This window comes from Thermothelomyces heterothallicus, assembly GCF_042370625.1.
Source record: "Thermothelomyces heterothallicus CBS 202.75 unplaced genomic scaffold P884_scaffold_12, whole genome shotgun sequence".
Lineage (NCBI taxonomy): Eukaryota > Fungi > Ascomycota > Sordariomycetes > Sordariales > Chaetomiaceae > Thermothelomyces > Thermothelomyces heterothallicus.
Window position 1 is genome coordinate 323594 of NW_027192573.1, and position 20797 is coordinate 344390.

At 51.2% G+C, this 20797-nt stretch overlaps 6 protein-coding genes across 6 annotated transcripts; 2 read left to right on the forward strand and 4 right to left on the reverse strand.

The window, feature by feature from the left end:
* Positions 1 to 172: 172 nt before the first annotated feature.
* P884DRAFT_201457 (uncharacterized protein) lies at positions 173 to 1096 on the reverse strand (the record flags this gene model as incomplete). Its single annotated transcript, XM_069438361.1, has 2 exons — positions 173 to 717; positions 802 to 1096. 2 exons carry the CDS (start codon positions 1094 to 1096, stop codon positions 173 to 175), a joined length of 840 nt encoding a protein of 279 aa, XP_069297262.1.
* A 769-nt stretch (positions 1097 to 1865) lies between these two features.
* Positions 1866 to 2716, reverse strand: P884DRAFT_23925 (uncharacterized protein). Its single transcript, XM_069440129.1, has 2 exons — positions 2613 to 2716; positions 1866 to 2548 (listed from the first exon to the last, which is right to left on the reverse strand). The coding sequence occupies exon 2, from the start codon at positions 2474 to 2476 to the stop codon at positions 2309 to 2311; it is 168 nt and encodes a 55-aa protein (XP_069297263.1). The 5' UTR covers positions 2477 to 2548; positions 2613 to 2716; the 3' UTR covers positions 1866 to 2308.
* A 295-nt stretch (positions 2717 to 3011) lies between these two features.
* Positions 3012 to 5675, forward strand: P884DRAFT_259895 (P-loop containing nucleoside triphosphate hydrolase protein). Its single transcript, XM_069441392.1, has one exon. It carries the CDS (start codon positions 3019 to 3021, stop codon positions 5449 to 5451), a length of 2433 nt encoding a protein of 810 aa, XP_069297264.1. The 5' UTR covers positions 3012 to 3018; the 3' UTR covers positions 5452 to 5675.
* A 431-nt stretch (positions 5676 to 6106) lies between these two features.
* Positions 6107 to 7375, reverse strand: P884DRAFT_300013 (uncharacterized protein; the record flags this gene model as incomplete). The annotated part of the gene is made up of 4 exons (XM_069444729.1): positions 6107 to 6449; positions 6613 to 6693; positions 6758 to 6927; positions 7250 to 7375. 4 exons carry the CDS (start codon positions 7373 to 7375, stop codon positions 6107 to 6109), a joined length of 720 nt encoding a protein of 239 aa, XP_069297265.1.
* Positions 7376 to 11410: 4035 nt separating this feature from the next.
* On the forward strand, positions 11411 to 13586 carry P884DRAFT_23948 (glycoside hydrolase family 7 protein). Its single transcript, XM_069440138.1, has 2 exons — positions 11411 to 12316; positions 12384 to 13586. Exons 1-2 carry the CDS (start codon positions 11908 to 11910, stop codon positions 13532 to 13534), a joined length of 1560 nt encoding a protein of 519 aa, XP_069297266.1. The 5' UTR covers positions 11411 to 11907; the 3' UTR covers positions 13535 to 13586.
* Positions 13587 to 14403: 817 nt separating this feature from the next.
* On the reverse strand, positions 14404 to 15261 carry P884DRAFT_201424 (uncharacterized protein; the record flags this gene model as incomplete). Its single annotated transcript, XM_069438359.1, has 2 exons — positions 14404 to 14584; positions 14729 to 15261. 2 exons carry the CDS (start codon positions 15259 to 15261, stop codon positions 14404 to 14406), a joined length of 714 nt encoding a protein of 237 aa, XP_069297267.1.
* Between the last annotated feature and the right edge of the window lie 5536 nt (positions 15262 to 20797).

The following is a 20797-nucleotide window of genomic DNA, read 5'->3' on the forward strand; positions in this document are numbered from 1 at the left end:
CACAAAATGGACAGCTTACGAAAGCAAAAACTACTCAACAGTGAGAGTGTAATTAAAGCCTGAGAAGGCCGGATCGATTACGACCAAAGAACAAGTTAACCTCGACAAAAGTGCTGAGATGTGCTCCAAGGAAGTAATCACAGCCTCAGCCGGACAACATTCGGCAACCCGTCTAGAAGCTGTACACCTGATCCGGGCGATAGCCCAGTTCCGCCAGCAGACCCGTCCGCTTCTTCAGTGCCTTCTCCATCGCGGGTGGCCCACATACCAGAACCTTGACATCCCGATTCTTGTCCTCCCTCGCGCTCAGCCCCGCGCCCTCCAGGATCTGCTTCGTGACGAAACCCTTCTGATGCGGCGATCCGGCGGCGGGCGACGCCACCACGTAAACAGCCCTGAACCGCCCTGGGTGGTCCCTCTCGAAGGCGGCAAACTCGTCCCGCAAGAAGATGTCCTCGTCCGTGTTGACGCCCCAGACCAGGGTGATGCGCGTCTGGTCGGCCGGGTTGTTGAGGATGCCGCGGGCGAGCTGGTACATGGGGGTGATGCCGGCGCCGCCGGCAATCAGGGCGACGTGCGGGTGCTTGTTGGGCGTCCAGGCCAGCTCCTTGATGGGTGCGAAGGTGAGCGTGTCGCCAGGTCGGAGCGAGTGCAGGTGCGTGCTCTGTTTGCCGCCGGGGTAGAGCTTCACCATCAGCTCGATGTAGCCGGGCTCGTCTGCAGATAGAAGAAACAAAAATTGTTACCACGTTGTCCCATTTCCGTGCGGCAGACCAGTCAGGTCGGCAGGAACATAAATACCGAGATCATTGACCGGGGTATATGGCCTCAGCACCGGCAGCCAGCGGCCGTTGGGAAAGGACATGGTCAGCAGGGCGGAAGTGAGGGAGAGACCGCTCGGCTTGCTCTTGTCTGGGAGGTTGAAGCGCAACTTCTTAGTGTTGTGGTTGATCAGCTCGGCGCTTTCGAGGCGGAGGGTGTGGAAGCCGAAGCTTCTGAAAACGGGCTTGTCCCCATTGGTGTTGCTTCTTCGCAGATACCACGCGTATGCGCCGATACCAGCAACGGCAGCGGTGATGGCGATTTGGGTGCCCATTGTACTCGCACGATGTATAGCGCGGAGAAATGGCCGAAGGGGAGTACTAGGAGGCATCGCGAAGGCAAAACTCGAATATTATTAATAATTGGGTTATCCGGCCAGATAATTATCGCTTCAGCGTCCAACTTCCCGGAAATTGTAAGTCACCGAGATGTCGCACAGCTGAGCGTCTGTTTACATGGCAATCGGAGCTTGCCTTGGGGAAATTCCAACTGCTGCCGGATCGATGAATTGTCTGTGTCGCGGGTAGGTACCTCCCCAGGAGCCAATCCTTCCTCTCGGTCCCGAACCCAGCCCGAAGGAAGTAATTTAGCGGCGTCATCTCGCCTGATCGGAAAGCTTAATCGTCCCACTGGCAACCGTGGCCACTATATTTGGTATTCTTTGGCTACGATAATTAATATCTGTCAAATCGTTCTGAGAACTCCCACCGAGGTCCCATCGGCAACAACCTCGGGATGACCGGAAGAGTGAAGTTAGCAAGCCCTTATCTGCAGGCCTTAACACCATATCAATCAATTCCAATCGCCACCATTCTTGGATGCGTCTTTAGCCGGCGAATGCGTAATGTCATCCCATGATGGGGTGCTCCTTCGTGATGGAGCAGAAAGCTTCGCGGTACTCCGTACTCGGAAACTTGCATGTCCGAAGCGGCACCTGCAACCACATGATGTAAGCCTATCACCCGCATGGTGGGGTAGAGCAAGAATCTCCAGTCAGTAACGGAACTCATCAGGTAATTACTCCGTACTTATTAAGGTGGTAGTTTGGCCAACAGTAAGAGGGTCCTATGTATCTCTGAACCACGCAAATCAAGAACATTAAAATCAACTGGCCTTTCCTTCGCTCTGCGGTACCATGACGGCTATTCATGCTTTCACAGGTCAGACGCCAGATACGACATGTTGTACGGGTTATTAAACCCGTCATAGCAGAGTTGTGTCATTCCAGACAAGCTTCTTCTCCTAAGGCCTCTTCCAGCCAGCTTTAGTCGGCAACTTAACGCCCTTGAGGTTAACTTGCTTCAGCCGCCAAATTGTTGAGCGGCTCGGGCCTCAGCCACCAAGAAGGCCGGCGACGTCATCAGAAATCTGCTTATAGGTACATTTTGCTGAGGTACTGTGCTTGGCCACAACCTGTTCAATGGCCCGCGCAACCGGTTCAGTCACCACTTTTGGTCTTCCGGCCTTTGGCGCGTTTGCGACATGCTCATCCTTGATGGGGCCGCCTGGTACATAACCCCGTTTCTGATCCCTGAGTAAGAGGGCCCTCAATGCACTTTTTTTTCATCCCGGTTATTGCCTCAATTTCAGACGCCTTGACGCCCAGGGAATGGAGGGTCAAGGTTTGGGTCCGTTGGGCAATGCTGGTGTACATACTTGCGTTGCCCGGATCCAGGCGCCGTACGCGCTGGGGGACCGGGAATGGTGGACTCTGTGGGCATTGTAGCTACGAAATTTCCTGTTAACGGAGGCTTCAATCAACCCAACTACGTAGCATGGAAGATGCTTACCCAACCGCTCTGTAATTACCGCTGCTAATTACCGTGTTTGGAAGGCCTGTGGGCGCTGATGGAAAGGTTGGCAGGGAACTATCTGGACGTGCACGGGAGATCTATGTGCCATTAGTAGGCACAAGTAAACAGCAGTAAGGAATACTCTGTACCTCGTGTGGGTATGATTGAAACCGAAATCCACATGGGTGCGGATAACTACCTTTCCTGAACTTGTGTACGGATGACAGAGTACGAACGGATTAAGTTAGTGGGTCTCGCCTGTTCCCGAAGCTGCCTAATTTTGGCAGGCGGTCAGAATTGGATAGGAAGGCCCATGCCAGTCTGGAGGGTTCGGTTCGGCGGTCAACTTTTTTCTGCCGGACTCCCAACTCCCAGCACCGGTTCAGTCAAAGCAGTAGCAACCATGGCGGACGATGGCATGCTTCTCAATTTTGAGATTGGCGACGCGCCATTGAAGAACCAGGTCAAGTTCAAGGGCGGCCGCTGGCGCGACCGGCTCAGGGCGCAGAGGAATGCCAAACAATGGCAAGGGAACGGCCCCTCCTCGTCGACCCCGCCAAGACGCAACCCGACCACTGCCGACCACGAGGCGAGCAGACCGGCGAAGCGACCGAGGACTGAGGATGGAGACTCCCACAGACACGCCAAGGTCCCCAGAACAGCCGATGCCGGCCCCAAGGCGCCCAGCCACGCGATAAAGACGGGACACGTCTCATCGAGTCTCTTCACGTCGAACCCGTCAGCCGTGACCGATTTCGACCGAGCCCCGGCCGAGGAGGTCGAGCCGCCGAAACCTTCCAACGCGCCGCTGTCCGAGGAGGCCGAGAACTTTCGCTCACTAGGCGTCTCGAGGCGCATCGCTCAACACCTGGCCAACAAGCTCGAGATGAAGGCTCCGACGGCCATCCAGAAGAACGCAGTACCGCAGCTCATCAATGGAGACAGTGATGCGTTCGTTCAAGCCGAGACCGGTTCGGGAAAAACATTAGCCTACCTCCTCCCAATCGTCCATCGGATCATGGCGCTGAGCTTGAACGAAGACGGCACTCCGAAAGAGACGAAGGTGCACCGGAACTCAGGGCTCTTCGCCATCATCCTGGCCCCCACTCGAGAATTGTGCAAGCAGATCTCCGTAGTCCTGGAGAATGTGCTGCGGTGTGCCCCTTGGCTGGTGTGCACCACTGTTATTGGTGGTGAGAGCAAAAAGTCGGAAAAGGCAAGGATACGGAAGGGCGTCAACATCTTGATAGCTACGCCCGGTCGCCTGGCAGACCACCTCGACAACACAAAGGTGCTTAACGTCGGCACGGTCCGGTGGCTGGTGCTGGATGAAGGGGACCGGATGATGGAGATGGGCTTCGAGGATGACATCAGGACCATCGTCAGCAAGATTCGAGCGGGGAAGCTGCTCAAGGAGAACCCCGAGGGGGTCGTGTTAGACGGCATCCTTCCGTCCAGGAGGATCACCATCCTCTGTTCGGCAACCATGAAAATGAACGTCCAGAGACTGGGCGAGATCAGTCTGGAGGATGCCGTGCACATCATGGCCTCAAAATCCGAGATGAGCAAAGACGCCGAAGCCGGTACCGAGGCGGTATTCGCTGCTCCCTCGCAGCTCAAGCAGTCATGCATCATCGTGCCAGCCAAACTGCGTCTCGTGACGTTGATTTCCCTGCTGAAGTCGACCTTCGCAAGGAAAGGGTCCGTCATGAAGGCCATCATCTTCATCTCGTGCGCCGACTCGGTCGATTTCCACTTCGACCTACTCAAGGACACGAAAGCGCTTGAGCCTCCGACCCCCGATTCCTCGCCCAGCAAAGCGGACCGTAATCCGAATACGGACGCGACCGTAGCCCCGGCCGCGTACGTCACATCGCCGGCAAACAAGAAGGTGATGCTTCACAAGCTCCACGGCTCGCTAGCACAGCCGGTACGCTCGGCAACGCTCAACGCCTTCTCCAGGTGCAAGGACCCGGCGGTCCTGATCACCACGGATATATCGTCACGCGGTCTCGACGTCCCATCCGTCGACCTGGTCATCGAATACGACCCCGCCTTCGCCGTGCCGGACCACGTCCATCGGATAGGCCGTACCGCCCGTGCCGGCCGTCCCGGCAAGGCTGTCCTGTTTCTCCTACCGGGGTGCGAAGAAGGCTACACCTCCATCCTCCCCGCGGCGACCCCCATCGTCCCCCAGCTCTACGAGGCCATCCTGCAAAAGGGCCTCATCACAGCCGTCAACCTCCCCTCAACCTACACCACGACGGAGACGGGGAAACAAACGTGGACCTCGAGGGCCGAAGCCCTCCAGCTGCATCTCGAGCAGCGGCTACTCGCCAAACCGGACGACGCAACCGACGAAGACGAGGACGGCAAGGCTAAGGCCAAGGCCAAGGCCAAGACCAAGCAGCGGTCCAAACCGAGGGACAACCCGCTCCTCGAGTCGGCCCGGCAGGCGTTCCGGTCGCACATCCGGGCGTACGCCACGCACGTGCGCGAGGAGCGCGTCTACTTCGACATCACGCAGCTGCACCTGGGCCACATGGCCAAGGCGTTCGCCCTGCGCGAGACGCCCGGCGGCATCGGAGGGGGCGTGGCCCGGCGGGCGCAGAAGGCGGCATCTGGCGGCGACAAGAAGGCCAAGGTCTCGAGCAGCGGCAAGGTCACTATCAAGAAGAGTGGTGGTGGCGGCGGCGGTGGTGGTGGTGGTGACGACGACGACGACGACGACGACGACGGAGACCGCATCGGGGCGGTGGATGAGGATGCGGCCAGGAGAATGAGGGAGAAGATGAAGATGGTGATGAATGCTTCGAGCGAGTTCAACATTGGGTGAGCGGAGGGCGGGGAAGGTTCTTAGGCTGGGTAGTAGTGTTATTCGTTAGGTATATTATACCCCCCTGGGAGAGATGGTTCATACGGAAAGGAAGAGCATGTCTTGGAAATCGTCGGTATTCAGCAGAAGCCCCTTGGGTGTACTGCTTTGATTTTGTGAGATGTGTGAGAGCTGCGGGGAATCTGCTGTCCGATTCGTTTCCCTCTTTTCTGAATGAAGGTGCCTTCTTTTATGTAAAGGGAAGGGGGGGGGGGAAGCGTATACAAATTAAGCAGGGTATTGCCTCCCACCGGGTGCCGAATCCAGCTCATATTAATTACATCCTGCCATACGTCGCATACCCGTAACTCCCAAATCGACCCCCCTGCCCTACTCCGTACCCACCCTCAGCCGGCTGCGGCGGCGGCGGCGGCGGAGTAGGGCCCGGATTCCGCACGGCCGGTGACTCGCCATTCTGGGGGACCTGAAGATGCGGCTGTGGCTGCGGCTGCTGTTGATGGTAATTAGTAGCCGTCCGCATTGTGCCCCTCAGACGGCAGCTCCGTGTAATACTCGTGCCCGGCCGCGCTAACCTCCGCGGGCACGATCCTCGGCCCCGGCTGTAATTACCCCCGGTTTGGGGTCGGTGTCCTTCTTAGCGGTGTAGTAGTTGTAATTAGTAAATTAATTGTAACCCGAAGGCATCGTCGCCGCCGCCGCTTGGAAAGAAGGTCGCTCCGGGCAGCTCGGCGTGGTTGGCAGTCGGGCTGGCAGTGGCGGCGGTGGAGCTGGCGCCAGGCCGGTTGACTGGTGGATTGTTGCTGTCGTTGTCGTCTTCGCCTCCGTTTTGCCCGGCCGCGGGTTCTTGCTGCTTCCGCCGGCGGCGGATGAAGATCCAAAGGCCAGCGACAACGATGGCGACGACCGCGACCCCTCCAATCACGCCCCTTATTATGGCTCCGACGGGGGTCTTTTCGGAATCGTCAGACGAGTCGCCGAATCCGGAATTGTTTACCCGGCTGTCAGTGGCCGTGGGTGTAGGGGCTGAATTTTGCAGAAGAGAGAAGGAGTTAGTTCGTTGGATCCGGGTTCAACAGCTGAGATGGTATGGTTAGGTTGGTTAGGGAGGGGAGAATCACGGGGATTTTCTCGATGTCAAGTCATGGATTGAAAATTACTCACTGGTGCCTGTTGATTCTTGTTTTCTGCTCGACAAATGGCTTTCGTACTTCGTCTGATGACCGCTCGACGTTTGCCAGCGAGCTGGGTGCCCCCTTGTCAGGACCTCGCTCGCAGCCTCCGGCGCAGGCACAACAAACGTAATTACCCATTGGTATACCACTCCTTGATCTCCTTGGCCTGCTCGTAGTCGGCGGCCTCGGCGTCGTAAGAATCACCCCATTTCCAGGTGGTCATGTCGAAAAGGAGCAGCCCCTGCGCGGCTTCATCCTTGTCTCCCAGCGACTTGTCGGCGCCGCCCACGCTCGATACCTGCCGCTTGCCGACACGAACACAGCTCGGCCACGCGGCGTTGGGGTGACATCCCCGGTTGTAACCTGCCAATAGCTCTGCTTGCTCACCGGTTTGAAAAAGGTTAGGTTTCGAAGGTCCAGGGGCGGGCCATCCGGTTTGTTCAGGTAGCCGGTGATCGAAGGCGTAATTATAGCCTCCCAGCACGATGATGAGACCGTTTGTCCGAAGCACGGTAGGTACTCAGACACTCCCTGATTCAGTGTGCTGGCACCTAAAGGGCTAAAGTTGACGGTCCCGTTCTGCTGGCTTCCCCGTCCACTAGCTGGTTCAGCTCTCCCCCGTTTACGTAGACATAGTCACCCAGGACTGTTGTTTGCACCCCAATCCGGCGGAGGAAGCTCTCAGGAGTCGGCACGTCGGGTAGCGCGGCCCCGAGGCTGCATCCGACAGCGAGGATGGCGGGCTGTCTCATCGTCCACGTCGGCTGCCTCGGCCGTTGTTGAGGAGGGCTAAGCTTGCCCGACACTGAAACATGATTCTAACGTTGGAGAGGCGATGTCCGGCCTAATTAGTGGGAGGGTTGGGTTGCCCGTGGCAATCCGCGTGGCAACCGATCCCTCTCTTTTTTGACTCCTTTTCCTTCCCTCTCTCTCACTCCTTCTCGCGCAGCGGTTGCTAAGGTCGAAGCACATCGAGCAGAACCACGGAGAAGAAAAGAGGAGAAAGAGTGTCCAGGGACCGTGAATCCTGCCGCGCCATCGGGGCGGCTGCTACGCCCTACACTAGCAGACCAGGAGGAGTGTAATTAATTAAAGATAAAGGTTGGTTTGACAAGTAATTTCAAAACTTCTACCTACACTTTGCACTCTAATTGTCTCTATACCTTAGCTTAAATAATTGCATTTTGAGTCTATTATTATTAAAAAGTAGAACCGGCGTTAATTATACAAGTAATTCTCAATCCTTAGTCACGATTAATTACCTTACTACTTGATTATAATTAGTCAAAATCTCAAGAAAGGTATCCAAGTTCGTTAATTAGCTGTAATGTTGTTAGCTTGTATCCGAGACGAGAAGAGACCTTTAGATATAAACCAAAGTCCATCACGGATTTCTTGAGACTTGTCACTTCCATAACAACACAGAACCCTAGACAGTAAGGGCTCAGCCTGTTATATCTTTTTCGGCGAAGTGATTAAGAGTGAATCACTCTCTATTATAACTCAAGGACGATAATAATTTGATCTCGATTTTAATTATACTTAATTAGGTAGAAGAAAAACCCCAATCCCTGATTCCTGAAAAAAAATGGGCAACGTCGGAAATTCGAAAGAGACAAAACGCGAGACGACAAGCTAGTCAGCTTACGATGATGACTTGCTCGACAAATGCTTTTGGGCTAAGTCCCTCTTCGCCGTAGGGTAGGTGAAGATGAGACGGCTGATGAGGAGTCCTTATAGCCCTATCGTTATTGATACAAATGGATGAATTCTGGTGAACCTTAGCCTCTTAATAAATAATAGGTACATATCTTTTAGTCCTAACCACTCTAACATCGAAAGCTCGATAAGTATATGGTTCAAAAGTCCGTTTATTATAAGAGAGCCTCAATGTGACAAAAAAACCCCAACATCTTAGAACCTCTTGAAACACAAACACACGATTATTGCCATTGTTAGTGTAGGAATTCTGCTGCTCCTGGCTATCAGAGTCACGTTGTTCTGCAAAAGTGTCTCATATATATGTACGTTTGTATACTCTGCTAGTAAAGGACCGTATCATCGATCTCGGATAATTATACCAGCTCAAGCCGCCCTAATGCGCTCGAACATGCGTAGAACACTGGAATCTTGGTTGAATACAACGCAACGGCATACCATGCGGGATGCAGTGACATCTGACTTGGGACGCCGGGATGCTACTCAGGTCCGCCCGAGGACGTATATTGTTTGAAAAAACCACCCTTGAATTACTGTCAGCGGTCCTGCCGAGTCCCCGAGAAGTACGACTCCCGGAGATATTATACGTTTGAGGGGGCTATTGGTTTACCAAGCAGGTACCTAATCATGAGCGTGAACCTAAGGCGTGCGTGGGGGGGATTTAATTAAAGTGTGCACAGTTCATACAGTAATCGGGCCCAACGGGAGTGGTGAGCGCGAAAACTCTTCGCAGGCGCTTAGGCGGCGTACTAGTTCCGCAAGCGGAGTGAAGAAGAGTTATTATGCTACCTGGCTATCGCTGCGTGATGTTTCTGATTGTTTCTGTTTGTCCCCAGAATAGCACCTCCGCTAGAACCCAGACTAGGTACGCATACAGTGGTACATAGGACAATCTTACGTTTTCTAGTTTCCCGGATTCTATAGAGAACGCTACTCCGTATCTGATAAGTTCTATGTAAGACGGAGGCTGCGATGCTGAGCCGTTCCGATTCCGTACCTGTCGCGCATTGTGTAAAGTGTTTCCCCATGCAGCTCTGGCTCGCGTCGTTTGCTATTGTACGCGTAGGGAAGGGGAGCGACCCGGAAAGCCGATGATGTGCGGATCAGTCGTGTATCGCCCCGCATAACAGTGCTCTCACGGCCATTCATGCCATGTGAACAACCAGGCCGTCCGGCTGTTCGTTCCGGCGCGCCCGCAAGACCCCGTTGAAGGGACTTCTAGGAATGGGGTATCGCTGAACCGGGCCCACTTGATCCACTGCCAACGCTGCTGCATTCACTTTGGTGCATACTATCTTGATGGAGAATGGTAATCGCATACTTGCTTGCCCTCGTCGAGGCCCAGAGCTGGCAGGGGAGGGGACGAAACAAAAGTCAATGCCGCTGCCGAGAGTCCGACAGCGCGATAGACTACCCGATGAGGCATGGTTGGTTGTCGACGCAAGGATAGAATGGAGGTGGGCATCACAGTCTAACGCAGATAGGAAAGTGTCCGTAATTCAGGTAAGGATTGCTAACTGCATCAGATCACGACGGGACGGGCAGAAGCTGGGAGAGAGTGGATCGAGTTACATGCGCAAGCGCCCTTCATCTCTTCAGCCGAGAATCTATTGCCTACATAGTAGATGCTGGAAACAGTCTGAGAAGCCTGCGCAGGTTCTTCGTTACCAAGAACGCGGGAGAAGTGGGAACACGCCGAAAACTCGACGCGAACCATTCGCTGTTTTCCGATCTTCCAAAAAAAAAGGGTATCGGATTTGGGGAGCGTCGATGAAAGTATTGTAGAAGCAGCGGAAGAAAGGGAACACGGAAAGTGGAATAACGTTACGGATGTCCTGAGCTCAACAGCGGTTGAAACCAGCCCTTCCTGCACTAGTTATTTGGGAAAGCGGTTTGCCCTTGAATGCGCTGCACTGTGGCACGACTAGTTACCAGTGAATCAATTGTCTGAGTTTAAGCAGTCGGGTGGAAGCACAAGGAAGCGACGAGCGAAGCTTCTCCATGCCCCTGACTGTTCCCTTGGGAGGAGCAAACAACCCTGGTCTGTTCCTTGGTGGGGCGGCACTAGGCCCAACTTAGGGTGATCGGAGCTCGATGCCCGCGGTCCTCGTTGGTCTGGGCTCTTCTCATTTCCCGGTTTGCACCTCCCTGCTGTACCTGCTGATCGCCCGCCAACGCCGATGAGGTTGCGCCCAGACCGACAATCACCGCGGCTGCATTCCCAAGTATATTGAAGATGGTACCAGGTACCCGGTTTTGCGTCCCAGTCGTTTGGTGCCAAATTTGGGGGTTTTTGAGCCTCAAGATCTGGGAAAATCGACCTCAACTTCCATAGAAGTGAAAGCCGCACACACGGCGAGTTCCGCCAAGAGACTTTTTTTTTTGAAGGCCTCTCTCTCCACGCACATCAGAAACCACCAAATACACTACACTAGTTACCAAGACTGCAGAAGCCGGGGTAAGTGGGCCACCGGAACTAAAATGCGGGGAGAAGCGAAGGGATGGGGTGTGCTGCGGCTTTCTCCGCTCTCGTGCGCCTTTTGCTTGAATCTACACCAGTGCAGGCTCTGAAGGAGAATCTACGGCAGCGCTGTTCGTGCTGCGTTGAGAGTCAGGGCGGGCAGACGAGCAGGCGACAGGAGCCTCGCACCGGCACTTCGGATCGCATTTGCGCGGAGCGTCAAATACGCTCTTCTGCGGTCACCAGAGAGCATCGTGAACCAAGGTTCTTCCGCAGGGCGGCCTAGGCTTCGCAGAGTCGCTCTCGGCGGACGCCTTCCGTGTCACCCCTGAGAACCTGGCTGCCGCGCCCTGACTCCTCCAATGAGGTGTGGTTGCCCTCGCCGACCCTTCAGCAACCTTTAATCGCTTCTATCGCACGGCTCCACGTCCTCCAACGATGCCCTCAGTCCGTGCCCGGCCGTGGCAACAATAACGTGACATCGCCGCCCAGCCTACTAGCCGCTATCGACCGGTTAGGCTTGTCACCGCAGCGCCCGTTCTCCATCGGGCCTCTACTCTGATCCACCTCACCCACCGCAAGCACTAGCGAGCCTCACCAGAGTGCAAGCGACGCGACCTGCTTGGCCCTTCGTCCTTGACTATCTCCCAGACTTCTTGCCATCTTGCCGACGCCGCCCCCCTTTTTTTCTCCTCCCCCTGCCGGCAGGTCGGTGGCCCCAGTCCCGAGATGACATTGCTCCCTTGTCCATGACGACCCATCGCTCGACGGCTGACGAGCACACTCGTCTTGTTTGAGCATCGACGGCCCGCGGCCCGTCTCCCACGGTACGGAACCTCGTTGTACCTCTCGTAATGATACCCAACACCGGGGCCGAGCGGTGGGAGGGCGGCGTTCCCGAGAAGCCGGGAAGGCGGCTGGCCGGCTGACCTCTGTGATTTGGCGATAGATGGGGCCATGGAGAATGTCCGTCCGAAGCGACGCGACAATTAGCCTGGCTACCATCTATATAAATTGGGTGATTCCCAGCTCTTGATGGGCGTGTCTTTTGCCTGGCAGCCCTTGTCTTCAGATCAAGCAACTGTGTGCTGATCCTCTTCCGCCATGTACGCCAAGTTCGCGACCCTCGCCGCCCTTGTGGCTGGCGCCGCTGCTCAGAACGCCTGCACTCTGACCGCTGAGAACCACCCCTCGCTGACGTGGTCCAAGTGCACGTCTGGTGGCAGCTGCACCAGCGTCCAGGGTTCCATCACCATCGACGCCAACTGGCGGTGGACTCACCGGACCGATAGCGCCACCAACTGCTACGAGGGCAACACGTGGGATACTTCGTACTGCAGCGATGGTCCTTCTTGCGCCTCCAAGTGCTGCATCGACGGCGCTGACTACTCGAGCACCTATGGCATCACCACGAGCGGTAACTCCCTGAACCTCAAGTTCGTCACCAAGGGCCAGTACTCGACCAACATCGGCTCGCGTACCTACCTGATGGAGAGCGACACCAAGTACCAGAGTAAGTTCCCCTCGCACCCGGCCGCCGGGAGATGATGGCGCCCAGCCCGCTGACGCGAATGACACAGCGTTCCAGCTCCTCGGCAACGAGTTCACCTTCGATGTCGACGTCTCCAACCTCGGCTGCGGCCTCAACGGCGCCCTCTACTTCGTGTCCATGGATGCCGATGGTGGCATGTCCAAGTACTCGGGCAACAAGGCAGGTGCCAAGTACGGTACCGGCTACTGTGATTCTCAGTGCCCCCGCGACCTCAAGTTCATCAACGGCGAGGCCAACGTAGAGAACTGGCAGGGCTCGACCAACGATGCCAACGCCGGCACGGGCAAGTACGGCAGCTGCTGCTCCGAGATGGACGTCTGGGAGGCCAACAACATGGCCGCCGCCTTCACTCCCCACCCTTGCACCGTGATCGGCCAGTCGCGCTGCGAGGGCGACTCGTGCGGCGGTACCTACAGCACCGACCGCTATGCCGGCATCTGCGACCCCGACGGATGCGACTTCAACTCGTACCGCCAGGGCAATAAGACCTTCTACGGCAAGGGCATGACGGTCGACACGACCAAGAAGATCACGGTCGTCACCCAGTTCCTCAAGAACTCGGCCGGCGAGCTCTCCGAGATCAAGCGGTTCTACGTCCAGAACGGCAAGGTCATCCCCAACTCCGAGTCCACCATCCCGGGCGTCGAGGGCAACTCCATCACCCAGGACTGGTGCGACCGCCAGAAGGCCGCCTTCGGCGACGTGACCGACTTCCAGGACAAGGGCGGCATGGTCCAGATGGGCAAGGCCCTCGCGGGGCCCATGGTCCTCGTCATGTCCATCTGGGACGACCACGCCGTCAACATGCTCTGGCTCGACTCCACCTGGCCCATCGACGGCGCCGGCAAGCCGGGCGCCGAGCGCGGTGCCTGCCCCACCACCTCGGGCGTCCCCGCTGAGGTCGAGGCCGAGGCCCCCAACTCCAACGTCATCTTCTCCAACATCCGCTTCGGCCCCATCGGCTCCACCGTCTCCGGCCTGCCCGACGGCGGCAGCGGCAACCCCAACCCGCCCGTCAGCTCGTCCACCACATCCTCCGGTTCCCCCGGCCCGACTGGCGGCACGGGTGTCGCTAAGCACTACGAGCAATGCGGAGGAATTGGGTTCACTGGCCCTACCCAGTGCGAGAGCCCCTACACTTGCACCAAGCTGAATGACTGGTACTCGCAGTGCCTGTAAACGAACCTCTCTGAAGGAGGTTCTGAGACACGCGCGATCCTTCTTCTGTATATAGTTTCATTTTTCACTCTGGAGTGCCCCGCTCCACCAGTACATAAACCTTTCACGTAGCAAAATGGCTTCTTTTCAGACCATGTGAACCGTCTCGATGCCTTGACCTCTCCAGTTCTCTCTTTAACGTAGTTCGCTTTTGTCTGTATGCCCCAGTTGCATGTCGCCAAGATAAACACCCCTGGAAGTGGGTCAGGGCCTTTGTGGGACGGAGCCCTCTTGCTGTGGTCCACCTTCTTACCACAGTAATCCGTACTCACACATTGCTGAATTGACCCATCATACAGTACTTTATCCTGTTAATTCGTGGTGCTGTCGACTATTGTGTTTGCTCAAATGGACACATTCATCGGCGCAGGGATAACGCGGTTTATGGATCCCAAGATTGTAAGGACTATTATTAGTAATATATGCCTCTAAGCTCCTTACTAATTAACACGCATCTGCCACTCCGTTCCATGGTTTAAGGAATGTATTTCAAGTCGACTTTTGGTAGTTAGACCCAATTACAACCGACCATATGTGCCGGAAATTTTGGGATTCCGTCCGCTCTCCCTAACCAAGCTCGAAGAGGCAACGACCAGCCAATCCCGGTGCTAATTAAATTATATGGTTCATTTTTTCAATAAATTTCTTTTTTTTCATTTTCCTCTCGCTTTTCTTTTTCGCATCGTGGTTGATCGAGGTCCAAGTCGAGCGAGCTAGTTCAGCAACAAAACATCATAGAATGAAATAACAATAAAATCAAAAGAAAAAGAAGCAGAGATGGCTGGTACGTGGCCCAGATTCTCTCAACTTGAGCACATCGATCAAAGGTACTAAGGAAGCAGCACCGACGGGTCCTCCCTCCTCAGAGACCCTTGTCCGATCAGAACCGAGACATTCGAGTACAGTTCGTACTGCACCCCGGTTCCCGGCTGTCCGAACCAGGGCTGGATAGGCCCGGCCAGCACCGTTAGCGGCTCGGCCACGCTGTAAACGTGGTAGTTGTATGGGTAACTACCACCGCAGGACAGTTAATTAGCTCACTACCTTTCCCCTCTTATATGACCGGCATCCAACAGTCGAGAACTGGCTAAAACAGAAAAAAAAAAAAAACAAAACGAAGAAAAGAACAAAATAATTAAAAAGGGCAGCACCTACTCGGTGGTCGCCTCGTCGAGGTTGGAAGGCGGCAGCGCCCTCAGCGCGTACGGCGTGCCCGCGGGGCTCGTATAGTTCCCGCCCTCGCCTCCGAACCGGTCCACCAGCGTGCCCACGGGGAGCGTGACGTTGCCCCAGATCAGCGGGCCGGTCCCGTCGCCGCTGGGCAGGAACCCCTGGGTCTCTTCCGGGTACTCGTACCTCCCGTCGTCGCCAGTCCACCGCGCCAGGAAGTCGCCCGGACACAGCCCGCCGAAGCGGTCGTACCCGAACACGATCGCCGCCAGGATGGGCGCCGCCGTGAAGTCTTCCCAGGCCGAGGGGAGCTGCGTCGGCCCCAGGCGGCGGTCGCCGCAGAGGTAGGTGTTGGCGAGGGACTCGTTGTAGTCGGTCCCCCGGCAGTAGCGCGGCGTGTTGACGACGCCGCAGGATGAGTTCCTCAAAGCGGACGTCGGGGAGGCAAGAAGGAGGGAGAGGAGGAGGAGGAAGTTTGTGAAGACCGCGCGGGGGAGGACGGCGGCGGAGGGGCTCATCGTGGTATAATTGCTTCAGACCTTTTTTTTTTTTTTTTTTTTTTCGTTTGTTGTCTGTCTGCCTGGGGTAATGATTGTTGGGCAAGGAGAGTCGAGCAGCCGAGAAAGGAACGGGAAACGGGAAACAACTCTGACGGGTTATTATCACAACCACGGTGCCGGCTATCTGGTTACAGACCGACCTTTTTATCTCCATTCTCTGCTTCGGCTGGCAGATCTGTTTCCATGTCCTCGTCCCTTCTCCGGGAGTAATTATCGACAACCGCCCTAACTGCACTCCACGCAGCGAGGTGAAGAGACATGTCGCTCCACGATCGTAAGACATGTCTGGACGTTGTCTCACCGATTCCTGTCTCTGAATGGCTGCTGACAGACTTGCCGTACGTAAACTCGGGATTCTCGGATGAGCTGAGCTGCCCTATAAGACATCTAATTTATTGGTGATGCCAATCGTGCGAACGATCAGCAGCAGGTCCGAAGGCGGATGCGGTGACTGGTTTCACGTCTATCCTGCGCTGGATACGCCATCTACGGATTACAAGTAATTACACACATATCCACGATGTGAACAAGTACGCGGTGATGCTAATAAGGGAGGATATAGAGCAGTTGCACACGTAATTATATACGGAGTATATACGTACGTAGGTGTGAAGAGGGATTGTTGCGGTTAGGGCCAGCGCTCTCAACAACGCAACAACGCAGACAACGCAAATTTGAAGCGGTATTTGCTTTGCTTTAGCTATACGTGACCGATATTTGCGTCGACTTGCACTTGCTCAAATGTACTCGAGTGCCCATATATAACCCTAACCCAGTACAGAACGCCTTACTTTCCGAGCCTAGCGCCTCTAAGCTATCTATCAAATCTTATAACTAGCTGACAAAACGCTTAAAAATGCAATAACTAAAATTCGAAGTCCTCAAATTGCGTTTTTCTAACTAACAAAATACTTTCCCTAATCTTCTCAAGACTATCTTCTATCTTATAGCACTTAATCTATTTACTATATTCTATAATAGGGTACTATCACAGGCCCAGGCTCTACCCGGGCTAATCGATAACAGGCTATACCCGGTTTCGGACCGGACCTACATACGTTCGTAGGGCGTTCGTAGGGCACGCACTCAGGACCCGGTTAGGCTCCAACCCGAAGCCTAACCAAACCCTAACCGGAGCATATATACACCCCCTATATTAGGAAACGGAACCCCTTCTAGCACCTATACTTACTTTCCCCTCTTTCTTCCCTTAAGGTAGTTAAATAAAACATTATATACTTATCTATAGTTACTATAAGGCTAGTATATTATATTTTAACTACCTTCCTTTAATAGCAACCCTTCTAAATGAACAACCGACGACTTAGTTATAGTAGAATCTAGAGTATATACGCCTTTGAGCTTGGCGGAGTTATAGGAACTCGTACGCTCCCTCTAAGTAGCGGTAGCATAGTAGAATACTATGATCGACTCCCTCTAGGCGTCTCGGACTTAACCTATACTAACCCCTGACTCGGTCGGGATATCCCTAGAGAGATAGTAGCCTTAAAGGAAACGACTCCTAACTAGGGAACCTTTCGATGGTAAGAAGGAACTTTTTATAGCCTAAAAGAGTATGATAGAATATATCCTTATAGTAGATAGAGACTTTATCGGTTCTAATTACGACTAGTAGGTTTTTATCTAGGGAAACCTGATACGATAGGTTTAGACTCGGGTTATAGCCTATTACGAATCTATAGGCCTAAAGACTAGGTACGACCCGGCCTAGTTCCTTTAATACCTTGAGAGCATCTTTTCTGACCCTTATAAGAAGATAGTCACCCTATTAGAGCTTGAGTTCTTATAATAAAGAGATAATAAGCCGTTCTCTACCTTTATTATTTGGTTTAAGGCAAAACTCTCGAAGGTAAGCGGTCTTCTTTAGAACGACAAGATATACCTAATTAAACTATAGTAATGTCTCTCCCTAAGGCTTAAATATATAGCTATTAGATAAGGAATTCCCTAAGATAACTATATAGTAGTAGTAGAGAGATATTATAAAATCGCGATAGACCTTAAGGCCTTTTACCTAGGTAAGAGATACTAGTAGATATAAAGATAATAGGTAATATTTAAGCTATAGAGAGAGAAGGATATAAATAGGGATATGCTAATGATAGGTATTAACTTAATATAGACCGACCTATAAAAGAAGGGTCCTAGTAAGGACTAACCAAGGGGATGTAGAGGAGACGCCCTAAGGGCGAAATAGGTTAGCTAGGAGGTACGAGCAATATAATAGGTAGCCGGAGCATATATTTAGTATAGATAGAAGGGTTACTTTATTACTAAGTATAAATATACCCCTACTAGAAGACTAGTATAGTAGAACTAGCCAAGGACCAACATTTATACCCTAGAAGCTAAGGAAGAAAGAGAGGAAAGCGACTAGTCTGACGAGGAAGATAGGGAGCAGGGAAAAGAATAGCCCCTAAGCAAAGTCTTACAAGGGGGCTAGAAGACTATAACCACTAGGAAAGCGAGTTCATAGAGATTAGTAGGAGAATAGATAGACCTCCTTTTCTTATTCTAGTCTTCTTTAACTCTACTAGCTTTATAAATACCTAAGTAGATAGTAGATATTCTAGCTATAATGTCATTAGTAAAAGGATATACTAGAAGCTTAGACTTGAGCAAATTAGTTTACTAACCCCTTATACCTTTAGTACTATAATAGGGGTATATCCTAACTAGAAGATTACTTAGATAGTTCGCGTTATAATAGATATCGACGGATAGGAGAGTTAGGTTATATTCTATATAGTTCCTAGATTAATATAAGACATTATATTAGGCCTTCTATAGATAGAATATTAGGAGGTTAAACTAGATATAAGTATTAGTATCCTTAAGATTAGGGCGTAGCTAGGACTATTTGTCTAGGAAGTCTCCTTATAGACTAAAAAGATAGGAATCTCCTAAATTATAGGTATGGTTTTCGTAGGCCTAGTCCGGAGAGTATAGAAAAGGAAGACCTCTAATACCTTCCTAGTTATAAGTATCTAGGAAATGATAACCATCCTAGAATTGAGGTATAAACTCGATAGGGGTATAAGAGAAAAGGGGAGCAGCCGCTTAGAACTAGAGGTAACTCTACTAGAAGAGCTTTATAACTTTGCTAACCTCTTTGACAAGGAGAAGGCTAATAATTTACCTCCTTACTATAGTATTACTAACTACTATATTAAGTTAAAAGAGGGTCCTGATAGGAAGATTCCTAAACTCCCTTGGGGACCCCTCTATAATATACTATAAGATCACCTATTAGAGGTCCGGAAATAGGTTATTAATCTATTAGATAAGGGATAGATTTAGGCAAGTTCCTCTTCGGCCGTTACCCCTATCCTTTTAGTAAAGAAGGTAGATAGGGGATAGAGATTCTATATAGACTACTAGGCCTTAAATAAGATTATAAAGTAGGATCGATACCTACTTCTACTAATTAAGGAGACTCTCTGCTCTTTAGCTAGGGCTTGGTAGTTTACGAAGCTTGATGTTAGGGCGGCCTTCTACCATATCCGGATTATAGAGGGAGACAAGTATTTAATAGTATTTCGAACCTAGTTCGGACTCTTCGAGTAGCTAGTCTACCCTTTTAGATTAGTAGGTATACCTATAACTTTTTAGTAATATATTAATAACGCCCTTAGCCTAACACTTAGAGACTTTATGATAATATACCTTAATAATATCTTAGTATATATAATAGGAAGTAGAAAGGACTATATAAAACGAGTTAGGGAAGTTCTCTAAAGATTATAAGTAGTAAGGTTAGCTCTTAACCTTAAGAAGTACACGTTTACTATAAAAGAAGTCAAATACCTTAGCTATATTATTAAGGCTAGTGCTTAAGTCTGTCCTAACCCTGAGAAGCTCGCTACTATCTGTAACTAGGAGGCACTATAGAAAGTTCGAGGAGTATAGAGTTTCTTAAGGTTTATTAACTTTTACTATGACTTTATTCCTAACTTCTCTAAGATAACCGTACCCCTAATATAATTAACCTATAAGAATACCCTATTTTAGTAGGGAAAGGAGGAATAAGAGGCCTTTAAAGCCCTTAAGACGGCCTTTATCTTGGAGCTAATCCTAGTATAATAGGACCCTAAGAGGGAGATAGTTCTCGAGGTAGACTATTCCGGGACGGCCCTTAGTAGATACCTTTCTTAATAGGGAGAAGATAGGGTTCTATATCTTATAGCCTATCATTCTATAAAGTTAACCCTAGCCGAAAGGAATTATATAATCTATAATAAGGAATTACTTATAATTATCTCCTGCTTAAAGGCTTGGTTAGTAGAGCTTTATAGTATTATAGCCCCTTTTTAAATTCTAACTAATTATAAGAACCTCGAATATTTTATCTAGCCCTATCCGATTAGTAAATGATAAGCTTGATAGGCTAAGATACTTTCTTACTTTAACTTCAAGCTCTAATACTATCCTAGATTATAGGCGTCTCGCCCTAACGCCTTATCCTATCGTAAATAAGACTTCCCTAAAGATATATAATATACTATATAACTTCTCCCTACTATCTAATTAGATACCTCTACTATCTTAGAGTTACTAGAAATATCTTGTCTACCTAAGGGGAGTAATATTTTTATAGATAGCTTGCTTATATCCCTCTAGGATAAGGGAGTTCTCAAGGATAAACACTATATATACCGACTCTAGGCTATCTAAGATAGGGCCTAGAAGTTCTCTAAAGAGGTAAATATAGTATAAACCTAGATTATAGACTGTTCTCTAAGTATATAAGGTGCTCTTTAGTTTTAGGGGAGACTTTAGCTCCCTATATAGGAACCCCTTACTACTACTATCCTCTAACAAGTTTATAACTCCCTTATATTAAGTTACCTAGGGAGGAATAGGTTATTTAAGATGCTCTAATGGGACTATTATTAGGATCTTATATCCTTTAATACGAAGCGGTTTACGAGGAACTATTATATATGCCAAAGGGCCAAGGTATTATAGTAACTATGACAAGGACTCCTCTAACCCCTACCTATTACTAACCGCTTCTAGAAACAGATTTCTATTGACTTTATAGTTAACCTCCTAGCGCGAGAGAAGAACTTACCCTATTACCTTATGGTAATTACCGATCGACTGTCAAAATATATCTAACTCGAGGCTATATCTTTGATAGGGGCCGAAGCGTATACGCTCTGGTTCTAGGATATATAGTAGCGGTTTTATAGGTTTCTAATATAGATTATTATTAACCATAGCTTAGACTAGCTTAGCTAATTCTAGACTTCTTTCTATAAGATTGTTAGGATTAAATAGTTACTATTAATAGCCTATTACCCCTAAATAGATAGAGGCATAGAACGTATAAACTAGGAGGTATAGACTATCTTATAGATTATTATTTCCTTTGCCTAATATAACTAGCCTAAATATCTTCTAGTATACTAGCTTATAATTAATAACTATAACTTAATAATAATCGGAACGAGTGTAAGTTACCTCCTCT

Coding starts and splice junctions, on each gene's coding strand:
- P884DRAFT_259895 (XM_069441392.1), top strand. CDS start 3,019: ATGGCGGACGATGGCATGCTTCTCAATTTTGAGATTGGCGACGCGCCA.
- P884DRAFT_23925 (XM_069440129.1), bottom strand. CDS start 2,476: ATGTACACCAGCATTGCCCAACGGACCCAAACCTTGACCCTCCATTCC.
- P884DRAFT_23948 (XM_069440138.1), top strand. CDS start 11,908: ATGTACGCCAAGTTCGCGACCCTCGCCGCCCTTGTGGCTGGCGCCGCT. Junction 12,317..12,383: donor GAGCGACACCAAGTACCAGA/GTAAGTTCCCCT, acceptor CGAATGACACAG/CGTTCCAGCTCCTCGGCAAC.